The sequence below is a fragment of the Drosophila simulans genome, chromosome X, assembly GCF_016746395.2.
Source record: "Drosophila simulans strain w501 chromosome X, Prin_Dsim_3.1, whole genome shotgun sequence".
Taxonomy (NCBI): Eukaryota; Metazoa; Arthropoda; class Insecta; order Diptera; family Drosophilidae; genus Drosophila; species Drosophila simulans.
The window spans coordinates 10,130,652-10,156,667 of record NC_052525.2 but is presented as its reverse complement, the minus strand read 5'-3'; the positions used below and the strand labels follow the sequence as shown (position 1 = coordinate 10,156,667).

The window sequence follows — 26,016 nt, the reverse complement described above, 5'->3', positions numbered from 1 at the left end:
TCGCGCCCGTGCCCATGAGCGAGTGCGAGCGGGACACCGCCAGCGCCGCAGCGCCAAGCAGCAACCATAATGAAGTTGGAGATAACGAAGAGGCCGGCAGCGAAGCGACAGAATTCGTACCGCTGCCGGCCCCCCTCGAACCGGAACCGATCAAACAGCGCCACCCGAAGAGCGAGCCGACCGACGAGGCGCCACCCGAACCGCCACCCAACGATGAAGAGATGCCCCCGCCGCCCCCCCGAATTGGGAGCAGTCAGGCGGGTAGCAGCGTGCTGATAATGACGCCCGACGAAATCATCGAGGCCTACGAACGCGCCCTGCAGGTAGAGTTGTCGAAAGCGATCGAACAAGCTATCGATACATTCACTTCGATCCAGTTATCGCAATCAATTTGGCAGCATAGGTAGCTGATCGATCAACTGATCACCTGTAGTATAACACTATCACGCACACAAAAGAAATATTCACTTTATATAATGATTATGACAGCCTATGCTAATCGACCCTATCGAAATTATCGATCATGGAAATATTTATATCGACTAACAGATGGAAATCTTATATAAAATGACGTTAGTTTTTATAATATTATGTGTTAATCTATTAGGCCATCGGAATCTGTATACATATATATAATTGTGATATTCGTTTAGAATATTAATTTGATCATTAAAATAATATTATTCTGCCGCCTTGGTTGATCGAATTACACACAAAACCCACAATAGAATAAATTATATTGCGACAATCTATGAGTGATTTCAATTCCACCACACTTTTGGCGTGGAATTGGGAACACTCCCCTCATGCGATGTGTAAACGAAAGCTGACAACCCTATTGGACCGCTCGCTCATATACCCCACCACTCATCCCCACCCACAGGAGGGACAAGAGGAAGATGGAGAAACCGATGGAGAGAAAAAGAAGAGCGGCTGGCTGAACAGGCCGATCAGTGTGAAATCGACGCTGAGAGCGGTACGCGACGGCCTGTTGTTCGTGGTCGGCGGTTTCCTGCGATTCGTACGACGTCTAGACATGCACGGTGGCGGTACGGGCAACAACATCAACTTCGTCGAGGGTCTGATCGACTTTCTGGCGGGATCCCTGGGCGGAGCAGCCCAGGTGTATGTGTCCCAGCCCCTCGACACGGTCAAGGTCAAGCTGCAGACCTTTCCGGAGGCATATCGCGGCATGTTGGATTGCTTTTTGAGCACATACCGCAAGGATGGCGTCCTGCGCGGCTTGTACGCCGGTTCCGTTCCGGCCGTATTCGCCAATGTGGCCGAGAACTCGGTGCTGTTCGCCGCCTACGGTGGATGCCAGAAATTCGTTGCCTTCTGCGTGGGCAAGGAGACGGCTGGCGATTTAACCACCGTGCAGAACGCCTGCGCCGGTTCCCTGGCCGCTTGCTTCTCCACACTGACCCTCTGCCCCACGGAGCTGATCAAGTGCAAGCTGCAGGCGCTGCGCGAGATGAAGCACTTCGTTGAACCGGCTCATCCGCAGGACATACGAACACCCTGGACACTGACGCGCTACATTTGGCGGACCGAGGGTGAGTGTCCTGGCTTTGTATCTATTAAATTACGTTTGTATCTAGATACTTTTGTATCTTCGAACTGAAACAAACAAGTGTTTGCCGATTTTCTTAATCACTACACCACTAAAAACTATATAAAACTTATATTCCTTAAATTAAAGACCATATTACGTCCGAGTAAGCATTCGTATATAACCTTTCAAACATATTGAATTTATCATGATTCTGATGATCGTTTGAGTTTAATAATGGTCAGCATATCTGAGTGAATTGAAAGTACAGTGCACATCATGTATAAACTTAACTGAACCAAAATGGAGTCTAAAAAGTTAATAAGGAACATATGAACCAGAAAACCCATAAATCTAAAATTAGTTTCTTGTCCACTCAGAAGCTATTTGCAGTTCACTGTTACGTGTCTTCACTGTACTAGGGCACTATTAAATGCCCAAATTAAATGGATGGATATATTGACACACAATGATTCACAACGATCGCACTTATCCCGGAATCTTTTGTGGGGGGCGTAGCCTTGGGCAACCGGGAAACCCATTGTTGTTGTTCTCGTGCCTCGAGCGGTCCGATTAGATTATCTCCGCGTGGCTTTTGGCGATCTGTTCCTCCTAATAATTCACAATTATCGCATCGCAGTGCGCGATATAAACACAGATACGCATCGCACCCACACAAATGAAGCACTCCACATGGTTGGGGATCGGATCCACTTGGTGTTGCCGGATCCACCGACGTTCCGATGGCGGTTTAATTTAACTTTCAATTCAGATACATAAGTGTAGTTATGATCTTACGAACATAACTTCAATGGCGATTAGAAGCGACTCGATTTGGACGACCTTATCGCTTGGCAAAAACTTCTTATCGCTCATTCAATTACAAAACTTCAGCACTCATTTTGCATTCAATACACAGGGCCTTCAATTACGCCAGTGAATGCCAGGGTAATGCGATCTTGAAAACGTTGCAATGTTGGCTATCTTTAAGAACCATAATCTCTGCAGATCACTTTTCATCAAATACCCTAGAAATTGTAACAGAAATGTTTAATAGGTCTACTGTCCGTCTGAAATACGAAACTATAAACTTTTTATGATCTAATTTGTCTCAAACTTAATCTGCGGGTCATTAAATATTTTGAAAATAGTGCTTTTTAAGGCATTTTTGGAATATTTTCCAAATTGCTTTAGCAACAAACAGGAAGCATAAGCCAATGAAAAGCAGCTAAGGCTATAAAAAGCCAGTCAATCCAATCTAATCGAGCACGAGGAAGGCTGGCATTCCTCTCGTTATATTCCAAAACATAAATATTGAGTATTTACTACGCAGATTGCGAAAAGCGAAATAGGGATTTCTATGGAAACTGATAAGACTAATCATAGCCACATCGAACAGCAGCTCGAAACATGCCACGCACAGCAGATCTGTACACATCTAGGGTATACTGGGGTTCTACTACTACGAGTATAGCTGGAAAGCATCGGAAAACGGGAAGCGGAACGTGCAGTTGCAGGCAATGCACATGGTTGGGCCACTATCAGTCAAGTGGAAATTTTCCTATGTGTGCCCCACAATTGACAGCCTCAAGTCGGCAGATCATGAGCACGTTTCCGTTTCGCCTTTGATTGATGTTCATAGATAGCACAATCCTCACGTGTCAATTTCCGTTATTTTCTTAACTACAATGGCCTAACCCGTTGATTAATCTCTTCACCGCAGGCATCAAGGGCTTCTATCGAGGATTGAGCTCGACTTTCCTGCGCGAGATGCCCGGATACTTCTTTTTCTTCGGCAGCTACGAGGGAACTCGTGAAATACTCCGCAGGTGAGCACAAATAAATTCCGTAGATTGAGATTAATGAGATTAATGTTTACGAGTGAACAACAAACGTTCAGTTATCATACAAATTGGCAGTATAGTTAAATTTAGTCATTTACAAAATTTGTTTAACAATATCTTAACAAAATCCCTAGCTAGACAGCAAACTAAATCACAATGGTTTAGGAACATGCATAACTTTATCTTCGTTAGTCTATTCAAATGGAAGTTAAATTGTTATTTACTTTGGCATAATTCTTATTTTCCTTTGCAGGGATGATCAAACCAAAGATGATATTGGACCGCTGCGTACGATGATCGCCGGCGCCATTGGAGGCGTCTGCCTGTGGACGTCGACGTTTCCTGCAGACGTAATTAAGAGCCGCATACAGGTGAAGAACCTCAACGAGAGCATGTTCGCCGTGGGAGCGGACATAGTCCGTCGCGAAGGCGTCCTGGCACTCTACCGCGGCCTGCTGCCATCTGTCCTGCGCACCATTCCAGCCACGGCCACCCTGTTCGTGGTCTATGAGTACACCAAGCGAGCGTTGAGCGCCACCCTCTGACGACGCCTTCAACCGCCATCCAATGGATCCAATGGTCCGATTCCATCCGATTGCGGGGATCCGGGAGCAAGACGCTGTGCTAGTAGTTGTCGGCCGCGGGCGGTCATTATTAAATATTCGATAATTATTCCTTTTTTTTCTAGATAATTACTAGATCGTAGTGTTGTGCCTGTACAATGTTCAGATAATGCTAATGACTGACTAATATCAATTCTATTGCCGTTTTTATTTCCTGCTAAATTTTTGCCATTTGGCTAAGGCGGCGTCTCAGGAAGGCCTGGCGGTCAGCTGAGTTCTCCAGTTCCCGCCACTCGTGCCAATAGATCTGCGGAAAAGGCAGGAAAATATTAGACAATTAAATAATTATAATAATACAACACGCAGTCTAAGGAGATATATAAAATTGGTACATTTAAATAGGTTCGTTTCGTATAAAAAGAGAAAGAGAGAGCTTGTGAATAAAAAGGATATAAATTCAATGCAAAATGAAAGAGACAGAGACATTCACTTGCTTGACCGTACTGTTCGAAGTATGAGGATGTTTTCATTTTAATATAAGTAACATAGAATAAGGAAAAGCTTACCACCAGTGGCTGATGTCCCAATTGCCGCAGTTGCCTTAGCTTCATATCCATTTGGCCGGTGAACCGCTCCTTATCGCGGATTACGTTGTTCCAGCCGGCAATAACGATAATCACGGTGACCAGCTGGTCATCCGCAGCCCTCCTCTCACCTAGTAAGTGCCTCCGGGTGAGAATCTCACCGCTGTAATCCTGACAGGCCTCACCACTTATGGACACCGACTTCCGTTGCCGGCGGTCGTAGCAGAACACTACATCGCATCGATCGTATTGCGGCAGGATGTGCTTGAAGGTCACGGGACGGTGGATCATGGCGATCGCATCTCGTATTTCCACTAGAATGCGATCGGTACTGTTCAGCTTGAAGCGCCCGTCCCGATCGGGGATGTACTGCGTGTACATGCGGCCCATCTGCAGGCGTTGCTTCTCGGTAACCAGTGCTCCCTGGTATTCCTGCCCCAGGAGGCGTGCGAACCCGTCCAAATGGAAGTACTCACGCCCGGGCAATCCGCTTGGGTACGCATGCTTCAGGAAACGCGGCTCCAGCGCCACACCCAAAAGCTCAAGATCGTAAACACCACGCATTGTGAGAAACTGAAGGCAGTTGGAGAAACAGCGAGGATGGCGCAGTATCTCCTCCATTCGCTGGCGCAGTAAATCGGGCAGTCTTTCTGCCAACCGGCGTTCCACACCCGACTTAGTAGTAATATTGAAAAGGGCCATTACCAGACAAATGCGCTCCATATCCTTTAGGCGGGAAGTCTCTAACTCACGCTCGAATCTCAGCAGTATGCGCTCCACCAGTGCATCATTGCACGTTTGCAGTTCGCAGCCCAGAAGAGCCATGTGGAGGCACGTGAGCAGGGAAACGCGATCCACTTGCGACTCCAGAGCGCTTAGCATCTGCTTTAGCGGCTCCACTTGTGGCAGCTTGCTGCTGTACCGCAGCACCTTGAGCAGCGCTACCAGGACAATGTCTTCCACGGTGTCCAGCTCGCTGTCTAATCGCTGATAGAGTTGCGTCAGCAGTTCCGGATTCCTGATAGGCGTCTGTGTCTTAAAGAAGCCCATGGCCATTACGCCCAGTTCGGGCAGCGTCATTTGATCCACGCAGCGGGCCAGATTCAACTCGAAATCGAACATCTCGAAGACGGGTCGGCGCAGCAGATTGCACAGGAACATGGAGTGAACGAGCTGCTCAGGCGGCAGCTTTCTCAGCTTGCGGCCCAGCTTCTTCAGCGCCAGCCACACGTACTCGCCGATCCTGACCAGACCAAGACGATACCAGGCATCGCTCACGAGTAGCAATTGTTCACTGGACCAACGCTCGATGCGGCGACAGCACTCGATGTCCAGGGTATTCCATATCTCCATGTAGTTCTTGGCTTTGGGCGATTCCGGTACGGGCAGCTCGGCCAAGGCACTAAGCGAACCAAGGAGCTGTTCATCCGTAAGGCGATGCAGTTGCTCACAGAAGCAACGGGTGAATTCTTCGTATAGGCTATCGCTGATCTGTAGTTTCATGCGGTTACAGTGCCTCACCAGGCCCAAAAAGTCTGCATAGAGATCGGCAGCACTGGCATCTGGCTGTGGTCGCATGAAGCCTTCAGAGGCGGGCAACTCCTGCCAGGCGGAGTCCCGAGGACGCAGTATTGCATACGGTTTGAGAGAATCCATAAGGATTCCATGGGCGAACTGATTCTCTCGGTCCGCAAAAATTCGCGCTTGTGAAACGCTCGTCGTGCATACTTGGCGGCCCAGACGACCCAGGCGGCCCACACTGCGCCAGAGGCAGTTTGTTCTTGCCCACATGTTTCGAAGCGATATTTGGTTGTAAATTAATTCAATTCAATTGAATTTGAATGAAAAACGCGTTATGAAAACATTCGTTGAAAAACGGGCCGGCTAAACAGCTGACTGGTAGCGGCGTTGCCAGAACGAAGAGATTGTAGTGCTCGCAAGTGGGAGAACTTAACGAAGAACTCTGCTCTCAGCGCTTGATTGCTATCGATAAGTCCACTGATATCCATATGGGTCGCATATAAACTGTGGCTTTACAAATTTTGAACTTAATAAGGTTATGCAGGTTATTACACCTAAATGTAATGGAAAACACAAAACAAAAATGGTTAGCAATACAAATTCAAATCCAAATATTTATCGAATGTTTCGATAACGGCATCGGTGCTCGATAACACTCTCGAGCAATTGGCGTTTGCAACCGCCGACTTTCTGGCGTCGCAAGAAACCTAATTTGCGTAGAAATCTACGCTTGCAATTAATAATCCTGTAGTTGCAAGTTGTTCCCAAACCATCTCCAAGTGGTTTTTTGCTACAAAAGAGTGAAGATATAGCAGTGGTTCCAGCGGATTGGCCACCGGTTTCTCCGTTTCGAGAATTCTCGACGGTTTGTGTGGGGAAAGAGCGCGCTTAACCCAAGATTGGAGCGCTATCAGGTGTCCAGGACATGGAGGAGGAGCCTGTTGCCAACGAAAATGGTTTCCAGATCATTGTTTGTAAGTCCGACAGTTGGTCACCTGGTCTTCCGTTCAACTAACTTCCGTTTTTGTTTCCTCAAAGCTGACACAATTGGTCAAAAGACGAATCGCGTGGATAACGATAAGGCCCCAAATCCGTTCAGCAGAAGCACTTATCCGGAATCTGGGGATGGCGGCATCCTGCAAAGATATATGGCTGAGACGCAGCTCATCGCTTTGGTACGCAACCAGCCGCTATTGTATGACCCCCGGCATCCGAAATTCCACGACGTCGCTCAAAGGGAGAAAAAATGGAAAAAAATCGCCCACCGCCTGGCAACTAATATGGACAACTGCATGACAGCCTGGTCAGAGCTGCGCTATAAATTTCAGCGCCATGTTCGTCGTCTAAGGGCCTTTCATCGCAGTGCCATCCAAAGCGATCGGGCGGCCCTGCGTCCGTGGCGTCCTTGCATGCAATACGAGGAGGAGATGCGCTTCCTGTATCCCCATGTGTCCAGATACCCACTGATTGTCGACAAGGCCCAGCCGACAGAGATTATTGAAACAGAGCAGGTGGTTGCGAGTGAAACCCTGCCCGATGTGGAGTTGGTGGAGGTTCCGCCAGTTGACATCATAGATGTTGATCTCGAGGAGGACCCCACCTATAACTACCGTTGCAGCAAGTTACAGCGTCGCCTCATAGAGGCAGTCAATGCCTATCCCCTTCTGTACGATACCACGTATACGGGCTATCAGAACACACGACATCGCGGTCTAATCTGGAGTGCCATTTCCAACGAAGTCCATGACAAAGCCACCAAGCTGATGAAGTGCTGGCTAAAGCTGCAGACTCGCTACGAATGGGAGTTAATCCATCGCCCACGTAATATCGGCACTTCGGAGCTGTGCCGGTTGATGGACTTTATGGAACCGCACATACAGCGCATGCGCGGCACCGTATGCAAGGCTTCCAAGTACCTGCAAAACGGTTGGCACGAGCCCATCGAGCACTTCCACAGCGTGGTGGCGCTGATCAACACGATGCGCAGCATGCCAGAACTAGTTCAGCTGACGGAGGACTCACTGTACAAAAAGGTGAAACCGCCGCGCTACGACGAGCTCTGGCAGAAGGTCGGCATGGAAGTGATGAGCGGTCACGAGCGCTGCGAGGTCACCTGGCTGTTGCTGCGCGCCTTTTACCACGAATTGCAGGCCATGCGCTTATCCGGCTATCAGCTGCAAGACAAGTGGTTCTTTGAGGGCTCCATAAGTCAAGCCCTAACGCACGTTGCCTCTTATTCCACGGCCCGTCCCGCACTAAAGCGCACTGCCAACGGCGCCATAACATTGGCGGGGGAGCCTCCGGCCAAAATACAGGCGCTGGCACGTATGCCATTGGCTATTGTCTATCCGCCCACCACAAAAGGCAGCAGCACAAGCATTTCTAACAGTGCAAGCACTGCCACAAGCATTGGCCCCACCTTCCCCAATGTCAGGAGGTCCTCTGGGCCAGCCATTACCAACACATCCGCCGCCGCAACCAACAGCGTCAGTTCGAGTGTATCGACCGATCAAGTTCACACCACGTTTGTGATTCCCAAGATCACGTCCGCCATCAGTGTGAGCTCGGCATATAAGATACCCCCAAAGCTTTCGCCCAACGTACGAATTTCGTCCAAGGCGGCGGGAGCTATGGGAACGGGCGTGTCCCCCATTGTCACCACCAATCAGATGGCGGGCTTAAATGCAAAGCCACAGATTCCTGGCTTACAGGTTAAGCTCCATACGAAGACTCAAATGCCCAGTATCCCTCAAATGGCACCAGTAGTCCCCCGCACTGTAATTCGAACGACGAATCCAACCAATCCAGCTCAAACTCAAGACAGGGTATACGGAGGGCCAGTATCGACACAGGTAGACCTGCTAAGCGGAACGCTTAGATCACAAAATCCATCGTCAATACGTTCACCACCTACGCAACATACACTGCCCAATTTTGTACCAATAACAACACAATCGAATATTACTGCTAAAAGCAATCTGCCAACACCCACTGCAGCTCCTATGGTACAAATACACCAGCCGTTCAGCAAGCCAATGGGATCACTGTCAACCACATCTTCGCCTGCAGCTGCTCCTATTGCACCACCTGGGGAACCAGCGAGAGCAAAAACAATACCAACAAAGTCCAAATTGCCAGCAACAACACTAGCAAACCCCAAAAAATATCAACCAATCGTACCGGCAGCAGTACCTACAGCAACCAGGATGGCTAAACCTGCAGCAGAACCAGCAACTGAGCTACCTGTACCTACGCCACCAACCGCCACTGGACAAAAAACTCGAGTCATACGTAAAACACCATTATTTCCTAAATCTGCAACACAAGCTGCATCTGACAAATATGCCACAATACGGGGCACATTAGCAAGCCAGGCTAAATCTGTGGGAGCAGCACTAGAAACAGTGGACATGGATAACATATCAGCACCAGTGGCAACACCAGCCAAATTGCCGACTGTAGCCAAGGCAACAACAGCATCGCAGTCAGCTAAGGAAGCAACTGCAGCCGGATCCGCATCTCTTGGCAGTCAGCCGGAGCAATTGCCGCTCGGCGACATAACCGTGTGTCTGCACGAGAATGCCACCACTGGGAATGTATTGCAAATTTGGTGCTGCAACCAGGCTACTCGGTATAATCTTAATATGGTTAGGACGGCGACGCTGATCCGCGAGGTGATGGCTGTGCCGCAGCTGCACAACGATAATCCACAGTTGGCGGACAAGTGCGTTGAGTTCTGGCAGGCTATCGCCAAGAAGTTTCACATGCCAGGTAGGAGTAACTTTTGCTCGGAGTAAGCTTTGGCTCGTACGTTACTAATCTTCTTTTCTCCTGCAGAGGAAGCTTTGCGCGCATGCTGGCAATTTTTGGCGAGCAACATGAGTGTGTTCCCTATGATTGCGCCGATGTCGGAACTGATGCGCCCGTTTAAGGCCAGCGTAAAAGTGTGGGAAAAATCGAATCGCTTGTTTGGCAAATTTGACGAGATAGCGCTAAAGTACCAGTGGTTGAAGCACAAGGACGTATTGCCGGCAGTAATACGCTTCTTCGCGAAGCACGAGCATCTCTACAGCGATTTGCGCAAGCCGCGACCTGGCGAAGATGCTCAAGCTTCGCCCCAGTTAACGAATCAGGAGAAGCAGGAGGTGTGGCGGGAGGCCCGCCTTAAATTCCCAAATCGTATGTTTAATCAATTTTATAAGCCAATAGTTTATTAGTAATTTTCTGTTCTTTTGCAGTCAATCATCGGGATATTTGGTCAATGTTTAAGTTCGCCTTCCGCACATACCTGGATGATCTGGAGCGCGGCATCGAAAATCCCTGGCCACATAACTGGTGGCAGGCACTGGAGCAACTCAGGTTTCTGGTCAATGTGCGCTACCATCCGCTCGAGCCCTACTACTATATAGTGCACAACAAGATATCAGAGGAGGTGAAGCGCTGCAGCATGTACGAGGCTCTAACGTCCTCCGATCCTACCGATAAGACCAAATCCGCACCGACCAGCCTTTTAACGGGCCTTACCAAAGAACCCATGCCATGGGAGACGGAGGAGGCCAAGCGCTTGCTTACCGGCAAGTTGAATAGCGTGCGAAGTGTTGCTACGCTCACTCAAATTACTCCAGCTCCGGCTCCGGCTCCGGCTTCGGCACCCGATGCCCAACCTATTCCTGTACCTGATGGCGTTTCCGTGCCCAAAGAGACAAGCGAAAGCGAGCCAGCGTCAAACGCCACCGTCAAGTCTCATAAAGACAAGAATATCTCGACCGCCCGAAAGCGGTCGACCCCAGCGAGAAATGACACCTGCCCCAATCTATCCCCCATTGAGGCGTTTGAGTTGTGTAAGCAACTACGTAGCCAACCAAACACCTACGAGCGGGCGAGCACTCTGGACAAGCGAACCGCCTGGGTTCGCGTATCAAAGGAGTTGAATGCCACAGGTAATCGTTTTCAAATAAGTCACTTTAGACATTTGATTAAAACTACATATTTTGCAGTGACCGACTGCCGCCTTGGTCTGCAGTACGCTCTGCGCGAGATGCGCAATCTGAAGATGGCCGATCCAAACAATCAATGTACAATGGGCCACAAGTACTTGCACCACATGTCGGAGATCTATAAGCAGGTGAAGCCGAACGCCCAGCTAACAGTCCGCACGCCACAGCAGCTCAACCAGTTAAACAAATCGCTTGCGAAGAACACTGAGGAAGTTAAACCGCTGGAGTTCCTGCCTGAGATCAATTTGTCCACCTGCAGTCCGGATCTCGTGGTGAAGAACTGGTCATACGCCGTCGGTAACTTGTCGACGGCCAGTCAGGATGCACTGCTTGGCAAGATGACGCAGCTGTTCTCTAAATACGCCAAGAAGGCAAATCCGCCACCGCCTTAGCTCTCGAATCATTGGCACACGTAGCTTAAGCATTCTCTGTAAGAACTTTCGCCGTTCCATTGACACACTTCATTGCCACAGAAAACATCTTATTTATTATTATGTGCATAACATTGAAATGACGTTTTTTTTTTTTTTTTTTGTTAAGAGCCCTTTAGAATAACTTGAATAAATGGCAAAAGTCAACTTACATATGATGTTTTACACTGGGACTATTGCATTTAAGATTTTCATAGTTGTAATACCAAACTGAAACTTATGCAATAATAAACAGTATTTAATGTTAGACGCTCTATCCCACTTAAAGTCGTATGACGATAGCGATGAGGGCAAGGTCCTTTGATTTTTTGGACCCATTTGTCGGCCAGCAGGCCCCGCCCACTTATATGGCCTCTCCCAAGACATGAAAGTAAGCCCGAGTAAATTGGGGCGTGCAATTGCGAAAAGATTTGATTGCCAAGTTCCTGGAGGAGGGGCTAGATAATAAGGCGCACGTAAAACACGGGGGTTGATTGTCCAGGACAAAGGAATGGGCAAACTATTTGACGATATAATAATTGAAGGATTTTCGTAAAACGCAGTTACACATCCTCCAACATTTCTTTCGAAATGACAAACAGTACACAACGGTTACATTTTTAAATATACCACTTTTCTTGGCCAAATTTTAAGGAAAATATCAGATTTTTTCTTTTGCAATTTTTTGATAAAAATAATGACTATTTTTTCGATAGCAACAAAAAAAGAGGTCCAAAATTGGAATGCCATACCTCGTTGAATTCGTAACAAAATTCCCTATCAACCTGTGTTCAAAAGTGGAAATTCAAATTTTTTGCTATTTTTCGCAAATTTTGATGATGGTACCCCTTATCAAAAATGCAAAAATTTGGTAAAATTTTTATTTTTTGAAATCATAAAAGTAGTGATAGGGATAGTTAGCTATGCTTATTAGCAGCACAAAACAGTCTTCATGATAGCGGTGATAACGTTTTTAGCCAAGTTATGGAGAAAACCCCGTTTTTAAATATTCGAATTTTTGCAATATTATTATTTGGTTTTTTTTTCCTAAAAAATAATTAGTATTTTCTCAATAGCAATAAAAATAGTTGTCCAAAAGTGGAATGTCACACCTCGTTGAATTCGTAGCAAAATTCCCTATCGACCTGTGTTCAAAATTGGAAATTCATTTTTTTTGCCAATTTTCGCAAATTTTGATGATGGTACCCCTTATCGAAAATGCGAAAATTTGTTAGAATTTTTATTTTTGGGAATCATAAAAACAGTGATAGGGATAGTAAGCTATGTTTATTGGCCGTACAAAACAGTCTTTACTTTAGCTGTGCCACCTTTTTTGGCCAAGTTATAGGGTAAATTCCCGTTGGATAATATCATTTGGTAATAAATAATCAGTATTTCTTCGATGGGAATAAAAATACTTGTGCAAAAGTGAACATCATCATATATCGTTGAATTTGTAAAACAAAATGCGCTATCCACCTGCATTCAAACTGGGAAACTTTTATTTATGTTAATTTTTCGCAAACTTCCCGTTTCACATTACAAATATTTGACTTTTGCATTAGGCAAGAAGTTTACGGAGCTTGTTGTGCTATTGTGTTATAGAAATTGTAAAATGTATTAACGATAAAAATGTCAAATGAAGTCGCGCTGCTTAACAGCAGGTATTGGGGTCATTGCCCCCCTGGCGATCTGTGTCAGCTGGATTAATTGGTTCATCCGGTAGCTCTCTAATGTCCTCGAACCTCCCGTGACGCACAATACGATCGTGCATGTCAAATGTCAACGAACGGAATAAGTTATATACATTCTCGCCACTCTTGGCGGAAACCTCAGCAGAGTGGAATCCCCGACGACGGGCATATTGGAAGGCCTGCTCAGGGTCCACCTGGCGATGGTCCAGATCATCACACTTGTTCCCCACCAGCACGACGTTCAGCTTATCCGGACACATGCGCATTATCTCCTTCAGCCAGCCACCGATGTTTTCGAAACTTTTGGACGACGTTATGTCGTAAACGAGCAGTACGCCATGGGCACCACGATAAAAGGCCGGCATCGCCGACTTCAAGCGCTCGTCGCCGGTGGTGTCCCAGACCTCCAGCATCATCTTACCCTCGAGCAGCTCCACGTAGCTCGCCCTGATATCCAAGCTCACCGTGCATATGTAGTTCTCGAGGAATTTGTTCTCTGTGAAACGCATCAACAGGGAGGATTTGCCCACGCCGGTGTCACCCACGATGAGAACCTTAAACAGGTACTGGAAGTTGCTCATCGTCAATTCGGTTCGGTTTAATAAGTATAAATTTCGATTGAAGGTAGTGGCAATTTTAGCTTGGCTTGTTCTGGTCTTTTTTTTCTGGGAGAGGATGTTTTAACAAAATGTTAAATGTTTAACGAAATGTAAAATCCCATCAATTGGGATTTGAACTTATTTTGAAATCGGTACACAACAAAGAACTTCTATGTCCCATATATTGGACTTAGTCTCCTTTTTGTGATAATGTTTTTATGTGACTAAAGATAGGAATATTAAGGTCCCAAGGCAAAACAACGACACTTCCATCCAGCTGCGTGCCAGAAAAAGTACATAAAAATTAGCATTACCCCGACCCCAAGGATCCAGGATAAAGGTCAAAGTGCTGAGGGCGAAAAAAAGCGTGGAAATCAGGGTCCGAGGACCCCAGTCGTAATCATTCCGCCATCTGATGGCGCGGGCAATAATGTTTGCTCCTGGTGATTAACGCAATTAAACAGGTGCTCAAAATGATGTTTCCACTGGATTAGCCGAGGACACAGGATGCAGGACACTGGGGGATGAGCAGGATGGGCAGGATGAGCAGGATGAGCCGGGGAACGGGAACGAGAATGAGGGATGGGAATGCGTATGTCCGCTAATAAGAGATACATTAGCAACATGCGCCCCACGTTCGCATTAATCCTGGTCCTTGGATGCTGGATTCCAGTGGGTGGTTTTGGTTAGCTGGCCATTTCGTAACGTTAAAATTCCATTAGTCTACCGAGGGGGAATGGTGGTGTTTCCATCACAGGTGTGCTCTGCCACAATATCTTCGTCTACGAGCGCCCATTGTACGGCGTGTAATTGTGCTGGGACAGCACAGCACTTGAGTGGATCGGATCGCTTATGCAATTTGCCTAAATGGCTCACATGACCTCCTCGGCGCCTAATGAGCCACTTAATCGGACGATTGTGCGGTCGGTCATTCATTCTCCGTCGAAAGTGAATAGGAAAATGGCACTCACCATTTGAAAGCTATTGTCAGGCGAATTCAAAAGATTCATAGCGTAAGTAGGAGACACAGAACTAAAAAAAAAATGTATGTAATGCCAGTCGAGAGTTAGCTATCAAGTTATGCCCTACACTTTGGTCTATAATCGAAATCTGATTGCTTTCATTTCTCACAAAAACAGTTAATTGAACTGCTGTTTTAGTTGCTATTTTCGCTTTCATGTGTTTCATTTGTTGTTCACCCATCGTTTATTGTTAGGCAAAACATAAAAACAATAGTAAAAAGCGAAAAGCAAACTATTTATTGACAGTCGCCGCGGCGGCAATCCGCAACCCACACAAAACCCAGAATCGGAATAGGAATCGCAATCTGAAACTCAGACTCAGAGCATACTTCAATGTGTTGCTACTGGGACACGGTCCAGAAATAAGTTTACAGGTAGTGTATTTGTAGGTCCATAGGTTGTCGAGATCCGTAGGTTCTTTACCCAAAAAAAATTGCATTTTTTAAACTTACCTTACAAACACTGAAAATCTCAGTAATCACCGGAAAGGTGTTGAAAAGTTATCAAGAACAGAAATAGTGCATGTACCTTCTACCTTGCGGATAGGTCATTTGAAGTTCTGCCTAATATTTAAATACCCTATGTCAAGGTATTATAAAATAATAAAACAAAAATAATAGCTAAGGCAGCACCAACAAAGCAAAACAAAGGCACAAAGCAACGAACACGCCCCGCTTTTGGGGACGAGTAAAAAAGTGAACAGAAAAGCCATTATCGAGTACAACAATAGTGAAGCTGCCGCTGTTGAGCACTCCACATACACTGAGAAAAAAATCATCGATCTCTTGAGGGCATTTGTAAAATAATGATCGATGGTACGCATCGATCTTTTGAGGTCGACTATGATAATCTATTTCCCGACCTGAAAATGTTATAATTTAATTAGCTGTGTATTTTCATATATTTACTTACAGTTCTTTCGAGTGATTTTGTTTCTTTTATATTTTTGGGATGGTCAAGATCGCAGTTGAAGAAATAATAACTATCAGAGGGTAATGCGACTTCGAGAGCAGCCCTTTTCTTCGGTTTCTTGCTGAATTGTGCACGGCAAAAACAATTACAATTTCGCAAACAAAGATAATTTGCGAATGAGATCGACGACACGACACAATGGCACTTTACAACAACAACAAGAACAACATGACAAATGGGGCGGGTATGGGGGTATGTCAAGAAAACCTGAATTTCGAAATGGAAGGGCTAAAAAGAAGGTGCAAAATCAGAAGCTTCTTTCCAATTCGAGAAGTCAAAACGCAGTGTACGTTCGCTAATCGGTAATCGACAAGTGCTTATCGGTCATCGACAGTTTTCGCGTTTTCAAATTGTTTGTGGCTGACAATATAAGGTAAGTTGTAAAAAAAAAATTAAAAAGTGCGATCAGAAAATGCGATCACATAGCAAACAAAGACGCTAATCAAGCGAAACAAACACGTCGCACTCTTAACAAGATATAACCTTGTTGAGCACAATAATATATCTTTAGATATATCATATCCCATAGTAAAATTGATAAAAAATAGTTTGCAAGAGAATCTGTTAAGATTTCTTAGATTGTGAACCAAAGTCTGTACATTCAATTTCCAGCGAAAACCAAACAACGAAAGACAAAAAGAACAGATTGCTAATTAAAATTTATGGGTGTCATAATTTACCGACAATTAAAAGTCTCATTTTACAGCGAGAAATATTGATTTGGTCAGCAGTAGCATGTGAAAAAATATTACTGATATTACAAAATAACCGTTCTGATTTCCATGTGCCTTAGCTTCGGTTTCCAGCCATAACTCATAAAATAATATAAGCTTATTTTGCATTACACGATAAATTTAAGTGGGACAGCATACATTTTTGATAATTACAAGCACCTTTTCCAAAATCAAAATCGAAAGTAAATCAGCACCTGCCACTTAATAATTTACTTTGGTGAGCAATATTTAATTTTTACCAACTCCGCGCTTCTTAAAAGAAAATCTCGTAACCTTAAAACGCCAATATAACGATCCATCCATAGTAATTTCCATTTTAAAACATTGTTAATTTACGGAAAGAACATTTTATGGAACTTTTAATGTATAAAACTGCTTGACTGGTAAAACCAATGTCTTAACCAGATGAATAAAACAAAGTAAAGTAATAAAAATAAACTTTAATATCAAATATTTCTTTAACAAAGCTAAAAACTTTGCTGTCTTTCATACAACTGATGTTAACCACAGTGACCAAGATGATCTACGATAAAAATGTTAAGATATTATATTGATATTATACTTTCATAAATTAGTATATTGTTATGTTTTCGGTAAATGGTTTTGATTAATATGTTGCAAAATGTAAGATCTTATGACCGACATGTGACCACCATGCAATTAAGTTTAATTTCTTTCTTAATATAGTTTAACTACTAAACTATTATTGATGAATACTTCAGTTCTTGTGGAGTAAATTCCTATTAACATGTTCTGTAAACATATGATACAGCTTTCCTTAACCCTGTGTCCACTGTCCTGTTAAGTTAAATATACCTCTTAATATAGTTTTATTATTGATGAATAGTTTTGATCCATTTACCTTGTGGGTGAAGTACTTTTGACATTTTCCATAAACTTAATGGAGAGTTTTCGGTAGCCCTGTGACCACTGTGCGCCATCGTTTCGCATCTCGTAATTTTGCTTCTGCTGTTGTTGTTGCTGTTGTTGTTGTTGCTGCTGCTATTATCGCAGCGAGTTGTTGCTGCCGGCGACGATCTTCGTTTTGTCGACGGCTTCAGTTCAGTTCGAGTTCGCACTCGGCCACAAACGGTCGGTCGGTCGGTTGGTCGGTCGGTTGGCTTCGTCGAAGGAGAATTGTGGAGAAGAAATTGAACCCGTAATCTTCGGAATCCGTAAAGCCGTGTAGTCCCGTACTCGTAAGGCGATCGCGAGAATTAAACTTGTGTGCTGCAGCTGAAGTAAAAAAATATTGTGTCGCACAAGATCACTGCGTGTCGCGCTCAATTAAATACACATCTTTTTTTTATTTATTTTTTAATTTTTATTTTTTTTGCGCCACAACGTTGTTATTTATATTTAATTGTTTTGTAACAACAACAACAACAACAACAGCAGCCGAGTTAAGTGCGAAAAGTGAAGTGGAGTTTGTCGGCGAGTGAATGAGTGCGAGTGCGCACAAAAATTGGAGCAGGTTCCAGAGATCTTGAGAACTAGAGATTCGCAGTTCGTGGGCTCCCGGGTTGCGACTTTGGCGGCGTTGGCGTTGCCCTGGTAATTTAATTGAAAGTGATAATTGAAAGGGATGAGCCCATCCATGAAGCCACTTACCGGTAGTTCCCATCCTCTCACAAGTTCAAGTTCACCGACCACGCGGACTCCCTTTTTCGCTCTTCCCCCCGCTCTTCCACTGTCTCTCTCTCTCTCACCCTCCCTCTCTTGATCGCTTGCCCTTCTTTCACTCGAAGAAAATACAGTGCATACTCAAGATGGTGAATTTGGTTTGGCCATCAATTGCTCCCAGTTTGAGTCATTATGCTAAATCTGTGTAAAACATCTTCGGAACAAGAGTAAAACTTCACTGTAAATAAAGAGTAACTATTTCTTTTTCTGAGTGAAAAGCTCTTTTGTCTCTCTCGCCAAAAGTGCGTTGGATTTCTTTACATTGTGCCTGGTTCTCTTCGGTTTACACACTCCGGTACGGTACATTGCACCTTTGGTCCCTGTTTCCTTTAGTGTCGTCTTTCGCTTTCAATGCATTTTGACAGTGGATTGCTAATCGGCCAGGTATTCGCAGGCCACCTTATAGCACCTACCATACATATATACCATCGTACATCTACATACATATGTACATATACCCCATTCGCATTCGGATTCGCATTCGCATTCGCATTCCTGCCGCCGTTGTCATTTCCTCACCTCATCGGGCACCGCCCTCTTGCTATCACGCACCTGATGATAAACGGCTCAAATTTTGATAATGTGTTTTCGGATTGTGCTGCAAATTGCTCAAATGGCTAATCAGCTGTTGTTAGCACATATACATATGTATGTATAACCCCCTATGCTCCATATCTTCCCAATGAAATCGGCGGCGGAAATTGGCTTTGTCTCGAGTCTTATCGCATGCCAAAAATACAAAAAAAAATAAGAAAAAACCCAAAACTTAAGTCTGAGCTCCAAGTCTAAGCCAAAACCGCAACATCAGCTCAATATTAGCTCAACCACAAGTACACAGAGAAAACAAGTTCAACTAGTACTATTGATTAATTAATCAGATTTGTACTGTGCTGTTAGGCATTCTTAAGATACACAAATATAAATGGAGCAAAATGGTATAACAATTATAATCTATATTATCTAACATAATATCCATAGCCGTGGTGTGCGTGAAACATGCCCCAATTTTCTCTCTGTGTGCGTGCATCAGCGGATTGCTGATAACTGGAGAATGTTTACTGTCATTACCTGTGTCCCACTACCTGTACCTTCCCCTACCATCCCACCGCTCGTTATGGTATTCCTCATGCAATTTGCGGTTGTCACAGCTATTAGCTTTAGATAGTCTGTAGCGGTCTTATCAATGGGTTGCTTTCGCTGGTCAGTCACTCTGGCAGGCATATCTATGTATGTTGTATGTATGTTTGCCATGCCAGCATTGTGATAGCGATCGTCAGTGGCTCACCTCGCTAATGATCCTCGTCGCTCAGCATGGGAACATCGCATCTGTATATGCCCACTAATCCAGTCGTATATTTTGGCTTTTTGGCTTATCGCGATGGTCATTTAAATACACGTACGTGTATATAAACGTATATGCCCAGATATTTTTGGGATATTTTCTTTTCAGTTAATATCTTTTTACTAGTTCCAAGAATAAATTTATAGAGCTCAAATGTGCGATCGAGCTAACTAACTAATTTGTCCATTTAATGGATACAACTCATGATTCTCAAGTGATCTCTGTGAATACCAAATTCATTGACTGCTAGATGATCACACTCTAATAAAATCGGCATAATTTCCGATGGTTATTGACTGTGCTTATATAAGTCCTTAGCCCTACTGAATGATCTCAGTCAAATTCCCCACCGAACTTTTCTCACCCACACACGAAATGCCGCAATGTCGAGTTAAAATTATTCGATGGCATGAAAAAAAAAAGAAATCAAATAACAAAATACAAAATACAAAATAAGAAAAAAATTGCCAAAAAAGTCAGCTTTGACTAATGCGCTGCATTGGCGGTGCGATCAGTTTTTGGCGATCACTTTTTAGCACCAGTTGAACTAGCATGTGGGCGCAGCAGCAGCCAAAATAGTTGGCCAAGAGTCTCGAGGTCTGAAAGTCGCACTCTTGTTTTTGTTTCGACTTTGTTTTGCTTTCGGCTATCAACGCTAACCGCTGTGCCCAACTGTTCCAATAGAAAGCCAGTTAACAGTGATCCGCTCCGGTTTTCTGTCTTCTCTCTGTTTTTTTGTTTTTTTTGTTTTTTTTTTTGGGAAGGGATGGGAATCGATCAGTTGATTCGCGGATCGTAGGTGTCTAAATATAGATTTCGACCATATTTGCTGGCAAATATTGGCCATGAGTGTGCGGCGGGCTGAACCTGCCTCAATTCAAGTGGCACAGTATCTGTAGCTGGGCTCCCATATCTTTATACCTATAGATACATATATATATATATGAGTATTTGCGAGTGAGTGCACGTGTTTTTGTGGCAGACGGCAGATCGGGCAACATGTCACCCCACGCGACATGCCACATACTAAATACTACATACTACATACTACACATGCCACATGCAACATGCCACATTTCTCCATCAGAGTTGTTCGCTTCTTTTCATTTTTCCCGTCGGCATTCCCAGCGATCTGATGTCGACTACCAGGCTCGAGCTCCCTTAATAAGTCTTAATCTATATGTCCATATTTTCTTGTTTAGTTTCCAAACACAGACAGACACACACGGCCGTGTTGGATCCGTATCTGCATCGGTTTCTGTTCCTGTAAATGTATCTGTATCTGTATCTGTATCTGTATGTGTGTTTGTGACCGCAGAAGTATCTATATTTGCTGTGTATCTTTTTGGCCAGCCAATTCTCCTTCGCATCTACATCCATATCCACCTCTTCCTGGTTGTGCCATGCCTCACATCTCGCATTCAGACAATGCCCGCGTATTCATAAACAAGGCCTTCGCATTCGTAGTCGTATTCCAATTCGTCCGCCTACTGTCCCTCATCTAGTTCGCCTCCTTCTTCGTTGGACGCCTCAAGATTTCAGCAAGTTGGTGCCACTTCTCGGTTGCCATGCGCTGCTGCAAACAAAATGTTTCCTTCATACCCAGTGATCCATGCGTAAGTGTGATAGCCGGCTCTTGGGGCAACATGCCATTGTGTGTAGAGACGGCTTTTGGGCAAAGATCTTGCCGAATGAAATACAAACTATTGGATGTAGAGATTGCAGTTTTGGGAACTCAGTTTTCGCACTATTTCTGGATTTATATTGCTTAGAGCATGTGTGGACATGCAGTAACTAAATGGTAAGGGGTATCAACTGGTCGGTGCCCTCTACCCCAACCATTCTGGCTTGTTTTTTTTTTTTTGGTGCGTTCTGTTTGCCCACGGCTGCTGATATGATATGATATGTATGCCTGGTTGTTGGCTGGGTTGGCTGTCCTGGTTGCGTCTGTTGTCCGTGCAAACTGTCGTCGTTTTATTGTCTCTCCGTCAGTTTGGTTTGTTGGTTTGCTGGTTTCTTGTCTGCTCGGTGGGTTTTCACTGTGTCTAGAGGAAAGTAAAAGCCGCCTCTTTCCTCCGATCGAAAAGCTATGGAACCTATCAGTTAGGTACTACAAAAAACCCGAACTTATGCGACGAAGCTGGTCTAACCACTCGCTAACTGACCTTGGTCAACGCGATCTGCATTGCCCGTATCTACAGATATAGATACGCCGCAGCGTATTGTATGTATGTACAGATAAACGATACTTTGCTGCATATCGCATGTCGATTGCAGTGACGCCAATGCAATTGTGCAGATTAATTAAAGGGACACTTGTTGTTCGCTGATTGGAACCATTGGCTGATGGCTGACCCACATGCATTTCAATTGGCAAGTGGCACTCTGAAAAATACACTGCTAGAAACTGAAGGTGAATCGTCAGAAACTAATAATTCGATTGGAATTGTAAATAAACTTGTCAATTGAAAGCAGCAAGCGCTTCTTTCTGAATTGATTGCATAAAATAGTCGAGGAAATGGGAAGTTGTTGACTTAGTTTTCCCAGTGCAACCATATATTTACTTCAGAAATCAATTGAGAGGCCACAAAATGCGATCGATTTCGCCTTGGCGACAAAATCACCTTCGGACCAATTGAGATTGAAAGGCCATCCATCCCCATCCATCCAATCCATCCAGTCCATCATCAACATCATTAAAACAATCATCATCATAGAAGGAGAGGGAGCTAAGTGTCTCCCTCTCTCTCTCTCTCTCTTCTGAGTCTGGAAACCCAGTAAACGGGCTTATCATTCAATTTACACTTGAACGCTGGTTTATCGAAGAAACGGGGACAAAGGCCAGAAGAACGGAGCGATAAAGATTCTACTCTTCCGAGAAGATTAGACGTATATGCCCGCCGAAATCTTCGAGCGTTGCGTGATTCTCGTTTAATCGTATCTGAGAATGGGCCCAACGCTTTAATATCACACAACACAATTCATTTCAATTTCATGCTGATATTTAACCTTAACACAAATTCAATAAATAACCGAGACGAAATCGAAATATTCATAACACCGAATCGAACATCATGTTAACCCATGAGATCGATCCGATCGACAGACTCGTTAGGTATCATATTGATTTCGTTATTGATATTTCATGCTTCAAATATCTCCGTCGACTCTTCCAACACATTTGGCTAATGAGCTCACAAAAATAAGTGGTCATCAAAGGCAATGACCAGTTTAGATGGGCAGTAGTAAAAGATGGTCGAGTGTAAGCTCAAAAGAAGTGGTCTATTAATTACAAAATTGCTTAAATAATTAAGAAGCAACAACACGTATGCAAAACCAATAATTTAACACCTTTAAAAGTGAATTAATTACCCCAATCCTTGTTGGTTATTTGTTGTTATTTGTTTAAATTAAAACGCATATAATATAAAGTGCATAATCCTCGGAGTTATATATCATTTTTCGCGAGAAGAAATTCTATATGCCACCTTGAACTTCGTTTATTTTGCGTACCATTCCATTTGAAGTACGGCATTATCCATCGTCTCATCGGTATATTTCTGATCGGCAATTTATGCAGCAAATAAATACAAATAAACAGCTTGAAGACGACACGCTCATTTTGTATGCACTTAAAGCTATTGTGATTTGGAGATGGGGTATACCCCATAAAAAAAGCAATGGAAATGTGGGGGGTTGGGCAGGTGGAGTGGATCGTTGACTTGTATTTTTTTCACGCTTCTCGTTTGATTGCCAGCGATTTCGAGTTTGAGTTCGAATGCATTTCAGATGGAGTCAACTGACTTCTGGTTGCTATTCGTCAGATATGCTCTTATATATGTATATATATATATACACGCGTATCTTGTATCTGAAATTTCATTTGCAATTCAACTTCCGTCAACTGGCCGAGGAATTTCGTGGCTTTTTGAGCCAGTTCAGCATTTAAGCTATAAAATGTGGACAAAAAAAAATAAATAAATAAGCACGAGGGACAAGTTAAGCGGACAGATGGAATGAACTGAAATGAAATGGTTATGTAAATGCAGAAATTGAAATGAAAATGTAATTAATGAGCATAAAATGCGGAAAATTGTGGAAAAATACGTGAAACGAGTTTTTCATTTTATTTCGGTTTTCAGTTTCATTTCGACTTCGGCTTCAGCTTAAGTTTCTGTTTCTGTATCTGTTTCTTTTTTTCCAACATGTACATCGGAATTATCGCCATGAAATGCGTAGCGGGGTTAGGGCATTGGGGTTTTGGGGCACGGACATTGTCAAACAAACTTGGAGCCAATGTTTGGACAGCCAGTCGTCGTCCACGGGTTTTAATTAAAAAACGTATGAATGTATCTTGCAGATATGTACATTCACTTTCAGACAGTCGCGTAGTAAAGGTTTTTTTTTTTCTTTTTTTGTTTATAGTAAATAATACTCCATTATTCAGTCTGAGGGTCGGCAAAGTTGGCAGCTATCTGAGTCATAGTTCCCTAAAGTATCTAGCAAATACACATCTGCCGACGTATCTTTTCTCGTTTGCAGAAAAAAGGTTAAAGTCACAACTCGGCTTTGCCAATCAACTACTTACCATAGATCGTACTCCCACCAATTTATTACTCTTTCATTTCGATCCCATTATTTTTTGCATTTCGATTCGCCATGTTATTAAATCTGAAATCGATGCGATCCATCCCACCGCCAGATCCCACTTATAGTGTACCCACTAAAATCCATAACTCATTTTCCATATATTCTCTGCCCACAGGCAAAGGAGCACGTACAAGTCGAGGAACCCACCTCCCCGCGGACCGGTGACCACCACCTGTCGTTAATTAAATGTCAACAGATTTGAAAGGCGGGGAGAAGGAAGATTCAGACGAGTCCGAGGAGCCAAATGAATTGGAATCGGAATCGGAACTGGGACCAAACGAGCAACCCAACGAAATTGTGCAAAATGTTTGACCGTCTGTCAAATAAATCATAAGGAACATAAGAAACAATAAAAGTTCAGGAGGAGGAGGAGACATCTGGAAGTTAAAAGAGAAACAAATCTCAGAACCAAAAGATACAAATCAAGCAAAATGGTTAATGCGGTGATGGATGCCATAGCGGTGAGTGAAGTGAAAGGGGCTTTAAATACAGATTGATCACTGGGAGCCTGCTTAATTTAATTTGCAATATTATACCGAATAATTTGCGATTCTCCGTTTCGTTTTTTATGATGCCTAAATTGAAATTGCCGACTGACTGAATGGAGCCCCCTTTTCCATTCCCCTTTTGCAATCCCCGCCAGCCAATTGAAGTTTTGTTTGTACTTCAAACAAGACACTCTGCGGTTGAGTTTCGTTTTATTTCCTTTTTTCAGCATTTTTTCTTTTTTTGGTTTTTTGCTTGCTTTGCCCACATTTTCAATTTGAATTTGTTGGCTGTGGCAATTGCTCAATTGGCTGGCTTGTCTATGTCTTTGTCTCAATCCCTGTGTTGTGCGTGTGTGTGTGTGTGTCTGGTAGTGTGCCTGTGTGCGAATGTGGCATATTACATGCTAATCCATATGTTTGAGTTGATTTCGCGTTTCGCTCTTTTGCCGCCTGCAAAATGAGAAGTGTAATGGGGCGTATACGCAATAACAAGGAAAACAAATCCTTGGATGGAAAAAATGGGTGTTAAATCTATCAGCACTTACTGATCGGCAAAAGTGGCACTTTGAAACTATAAAATTCATTTCTAGAAATTATATCTTATCAGCTAAGCAATTCTGAATGCTTTAATGGTTGAATAAACCATTTAAACCTACGTAGAATTGTAAATTCAGATTTTATATATATGTTTCGAAATATTGTTATTACCTTATGTGGCAATATCTCGCTGACATCCAGGTTTGCAATTATTTTGCAGCGATCTTCGCTCGGTTCACATCAACAATTCATTCCTCGATTTTTTCCATTTCACTCGTTGGCCAACATTTGCATACAACTTCTGCTGCCTTTCGGGCCATAACAAAAAGCCTCAGAAAAATAACAAAAAATTCAGAAAAACCATAAAAATATTTATAAATACCGGGCAGAAGAAAAAATTAAAAAACAAAAACACCAAAAGAAACAGAAGTGGAGATCAAATTAGCACAGAGCGTGGGAGCCGGTTTGCTTTTTGGTTGACGTTGCCTTGCTGCTTTTTTGGCACTCGGGACATGGTTAACGTTAACCATGATGTTGCACATGGGGCACCGCAGACATGGGTGGCAGGCAAACACAGGGGGTGCCCACGGGTAGGAGGCGGTTGGTTTCTCTGGGGTGAACCGGCGAAAAACCCGTTATGATTGCATTAGCCGAGACAGTGGCGCGTAATTATTGGAGATCGAACACAGAAGTACGGCCTCGCCGCAGACCGCCGGAAGTTGGGACCAGTTGGACAGGTAGCCATGCCACACCAACTCCAAGGGGCACCCAACTTCGCCTTCGCTCCGCCAGAAACCTCCAACTCCGGCGGCCCAACTTCACCT

General features: G+C 44.1%; 5 protein-coding genes across 5 annotated transcripts in view; 3 read left to right on the top strand and 2 right to left on the bottom strand.

Moving 5' to 3' along the window:
- Positions 1–2: 2 nt before the first annotated feature.
- On the top strand, positions 3–4,432 carry LOC6725606 (mitochondrial ornithine transporter 1). Its single transcript, XM_016172777.3, has 4 exons — positions 3–323; positions 884–1,556; positions 3,276–3,381; positions 3,650–4,432. Exons 1-4 carry the CDS (start codon positions 15–17, stop codon positions 3,939–3,941), a joined length of 1,380 nt encoding a protein of 459 aa, XP_016038805.1. The 5' UTR covers positions 3–14; the 3' UTR covers positions 3,942–4,432.
- LOC6725605 (FAST kinase domain-containing protein 5, mitochondrial) lies at positions 3,448–6,579 on the bottom strand. Its single transcript, XM_002106576.4, has 2 exons — positions 4,526–6,579; positions 3,448–4,266 (listed from the first exon to the last, which is right to left on the bottom strand). Exons 1-2 carry the CDS (start codon positions 6,332–6,334, stop codon positions 4,177–4,179), a joined length of 1,899 nt encoding a protein of 632 aa, XP_002106612.1. The 5' UTR covers positions 6,335–6,579; the 3' UTR covers positions 3,448–4,176.
- Positions 6,580–6,694: 115 nt separating this feature from the next.
- Positions 6,695–11,739, top strand: LOC6725604. The gene is made up of 5 exons (XM_016172778.3): positions 6,695–7,038; positions 7,103–9,835; positions 9,902–10,243; positions 10,303–11,004; positions 11,062–11,739. Exons 1-5 carry the CDS (start codon positions 6,990–6,992, stop codon positions 11,451–11,453), a joined length of 4,218 nt encoding a protein of 1,405 aa, XP_016038804.1. The 5' UTR covers positions 6,695–6,989; the 3' UTR covers positions 11,454–11,739.
- A 1,195-nt stretch (positions 11,740–12,934) lies between these two features.
- LOC27208222 (ras-related protein Rab-35) lies at positions 12,935–13,831 on the bottom strand. Its single transcript, XM_016183831.3, has one exon. It carries the CDS (start codon positions 13,744–13,746, stop codon positions 13,126–13,128), a length of 621 nt encoding a protein of 206 aa, XP_016038803.1. The 5' UTR covers positions 13,747–13,831; the 3' UTR covers positions 12,935–13,125.
- A 3,703-nt stretch (positions 13,832–17,534) lies between these two features.
- LOC6740063 (protein sprint) overlaps positions 17,535–26,016 on the top strand; it is an 87,625-nt gene continuing 79,143 nt past the window's right edge. The window contains exons 1-2 of the mRNA XM_016180834.3: positions 17,535–18,046; positions 24,283–24,628. Of these exons, the coding sequence (XP_016038796.1) occupies positions 24,599–24,628 (30 nt within the window). The 5' untranslated portion in view covers positions 17,535–18,046; positions 24,283–24,598. The remainder of the gene's footprint in view (positions 18,047–24,282; positions 24,629–26,016) is intronic.

Excerpts from the sequence above, each read along its gene's own strand:
- LOC6725606 (XM_016172777.3), top strand. The coding sequence starts at position 15 with ATGAGCGAGTGCGAGCGGGACACCGCCAGCGCCGCAGCGCCAAGCAGC. Across the intron at positions 1,557-3,275 it reads CTACATTTGGCGGACCGAGG|GCATCAAGGGCTTCTATCGA; the intron begins GTGAGTGTCCTG and ends TCTTCACCGCAG. Across the intron at positions 3,382-3,649 it reads ACTCGTGAAATACTCCGCAG|GGATGATCAAACCAAAGATG; the intron begins GTGAGCACAAAT and ends TTTCCTTTGCAG.
- LOC6725605 (XM_002106576.4), bottom strand. The coding sequence starts at position 6,334 with ATGTGGGCAAGAACAAACTGCCTCTGGCGCAGTGTGGGCCGCCTGGGT. Across the intron at positions 4,267-4,525 it reads TGGGACATCAGCCACTGGTG|ATCTATTGGCACGAGTGGCG; the intron begins GTAAGCTTTTCC and ends CCTTTTCCGCAG.
- LOC6725604 (XM_016172778.3), top strand. The coding sequence starts at position 6,990 with ATGGAGGAGGAGCCTGTTGCCAACGAAAATGGTTTCCAGATCATTGTT. Across the intron at positions 10,244-10,302 it reads CCGCCTTAAATTCCCAAATC|TCAATCATCGGGATATTTGG; the intron begins GTATGTTTAATC and ends GTTCTTTTGCAG. Across the intron at positions 11,005-11,061 it reads AAAGGAGTTGAATGCCACAG|TGACCGACTGCCGCCTTGGT; the intron begins GTAATCGTTTTC and ends CATATTTTGCAG.
- LOC27208222 (XM_016183831.3), bottom strand. The coding sequence starts at position 13,746 with ATGAGCAACTTCCAGTACCTGTTTAAGGTTCTCATCGTGGGTGACACC.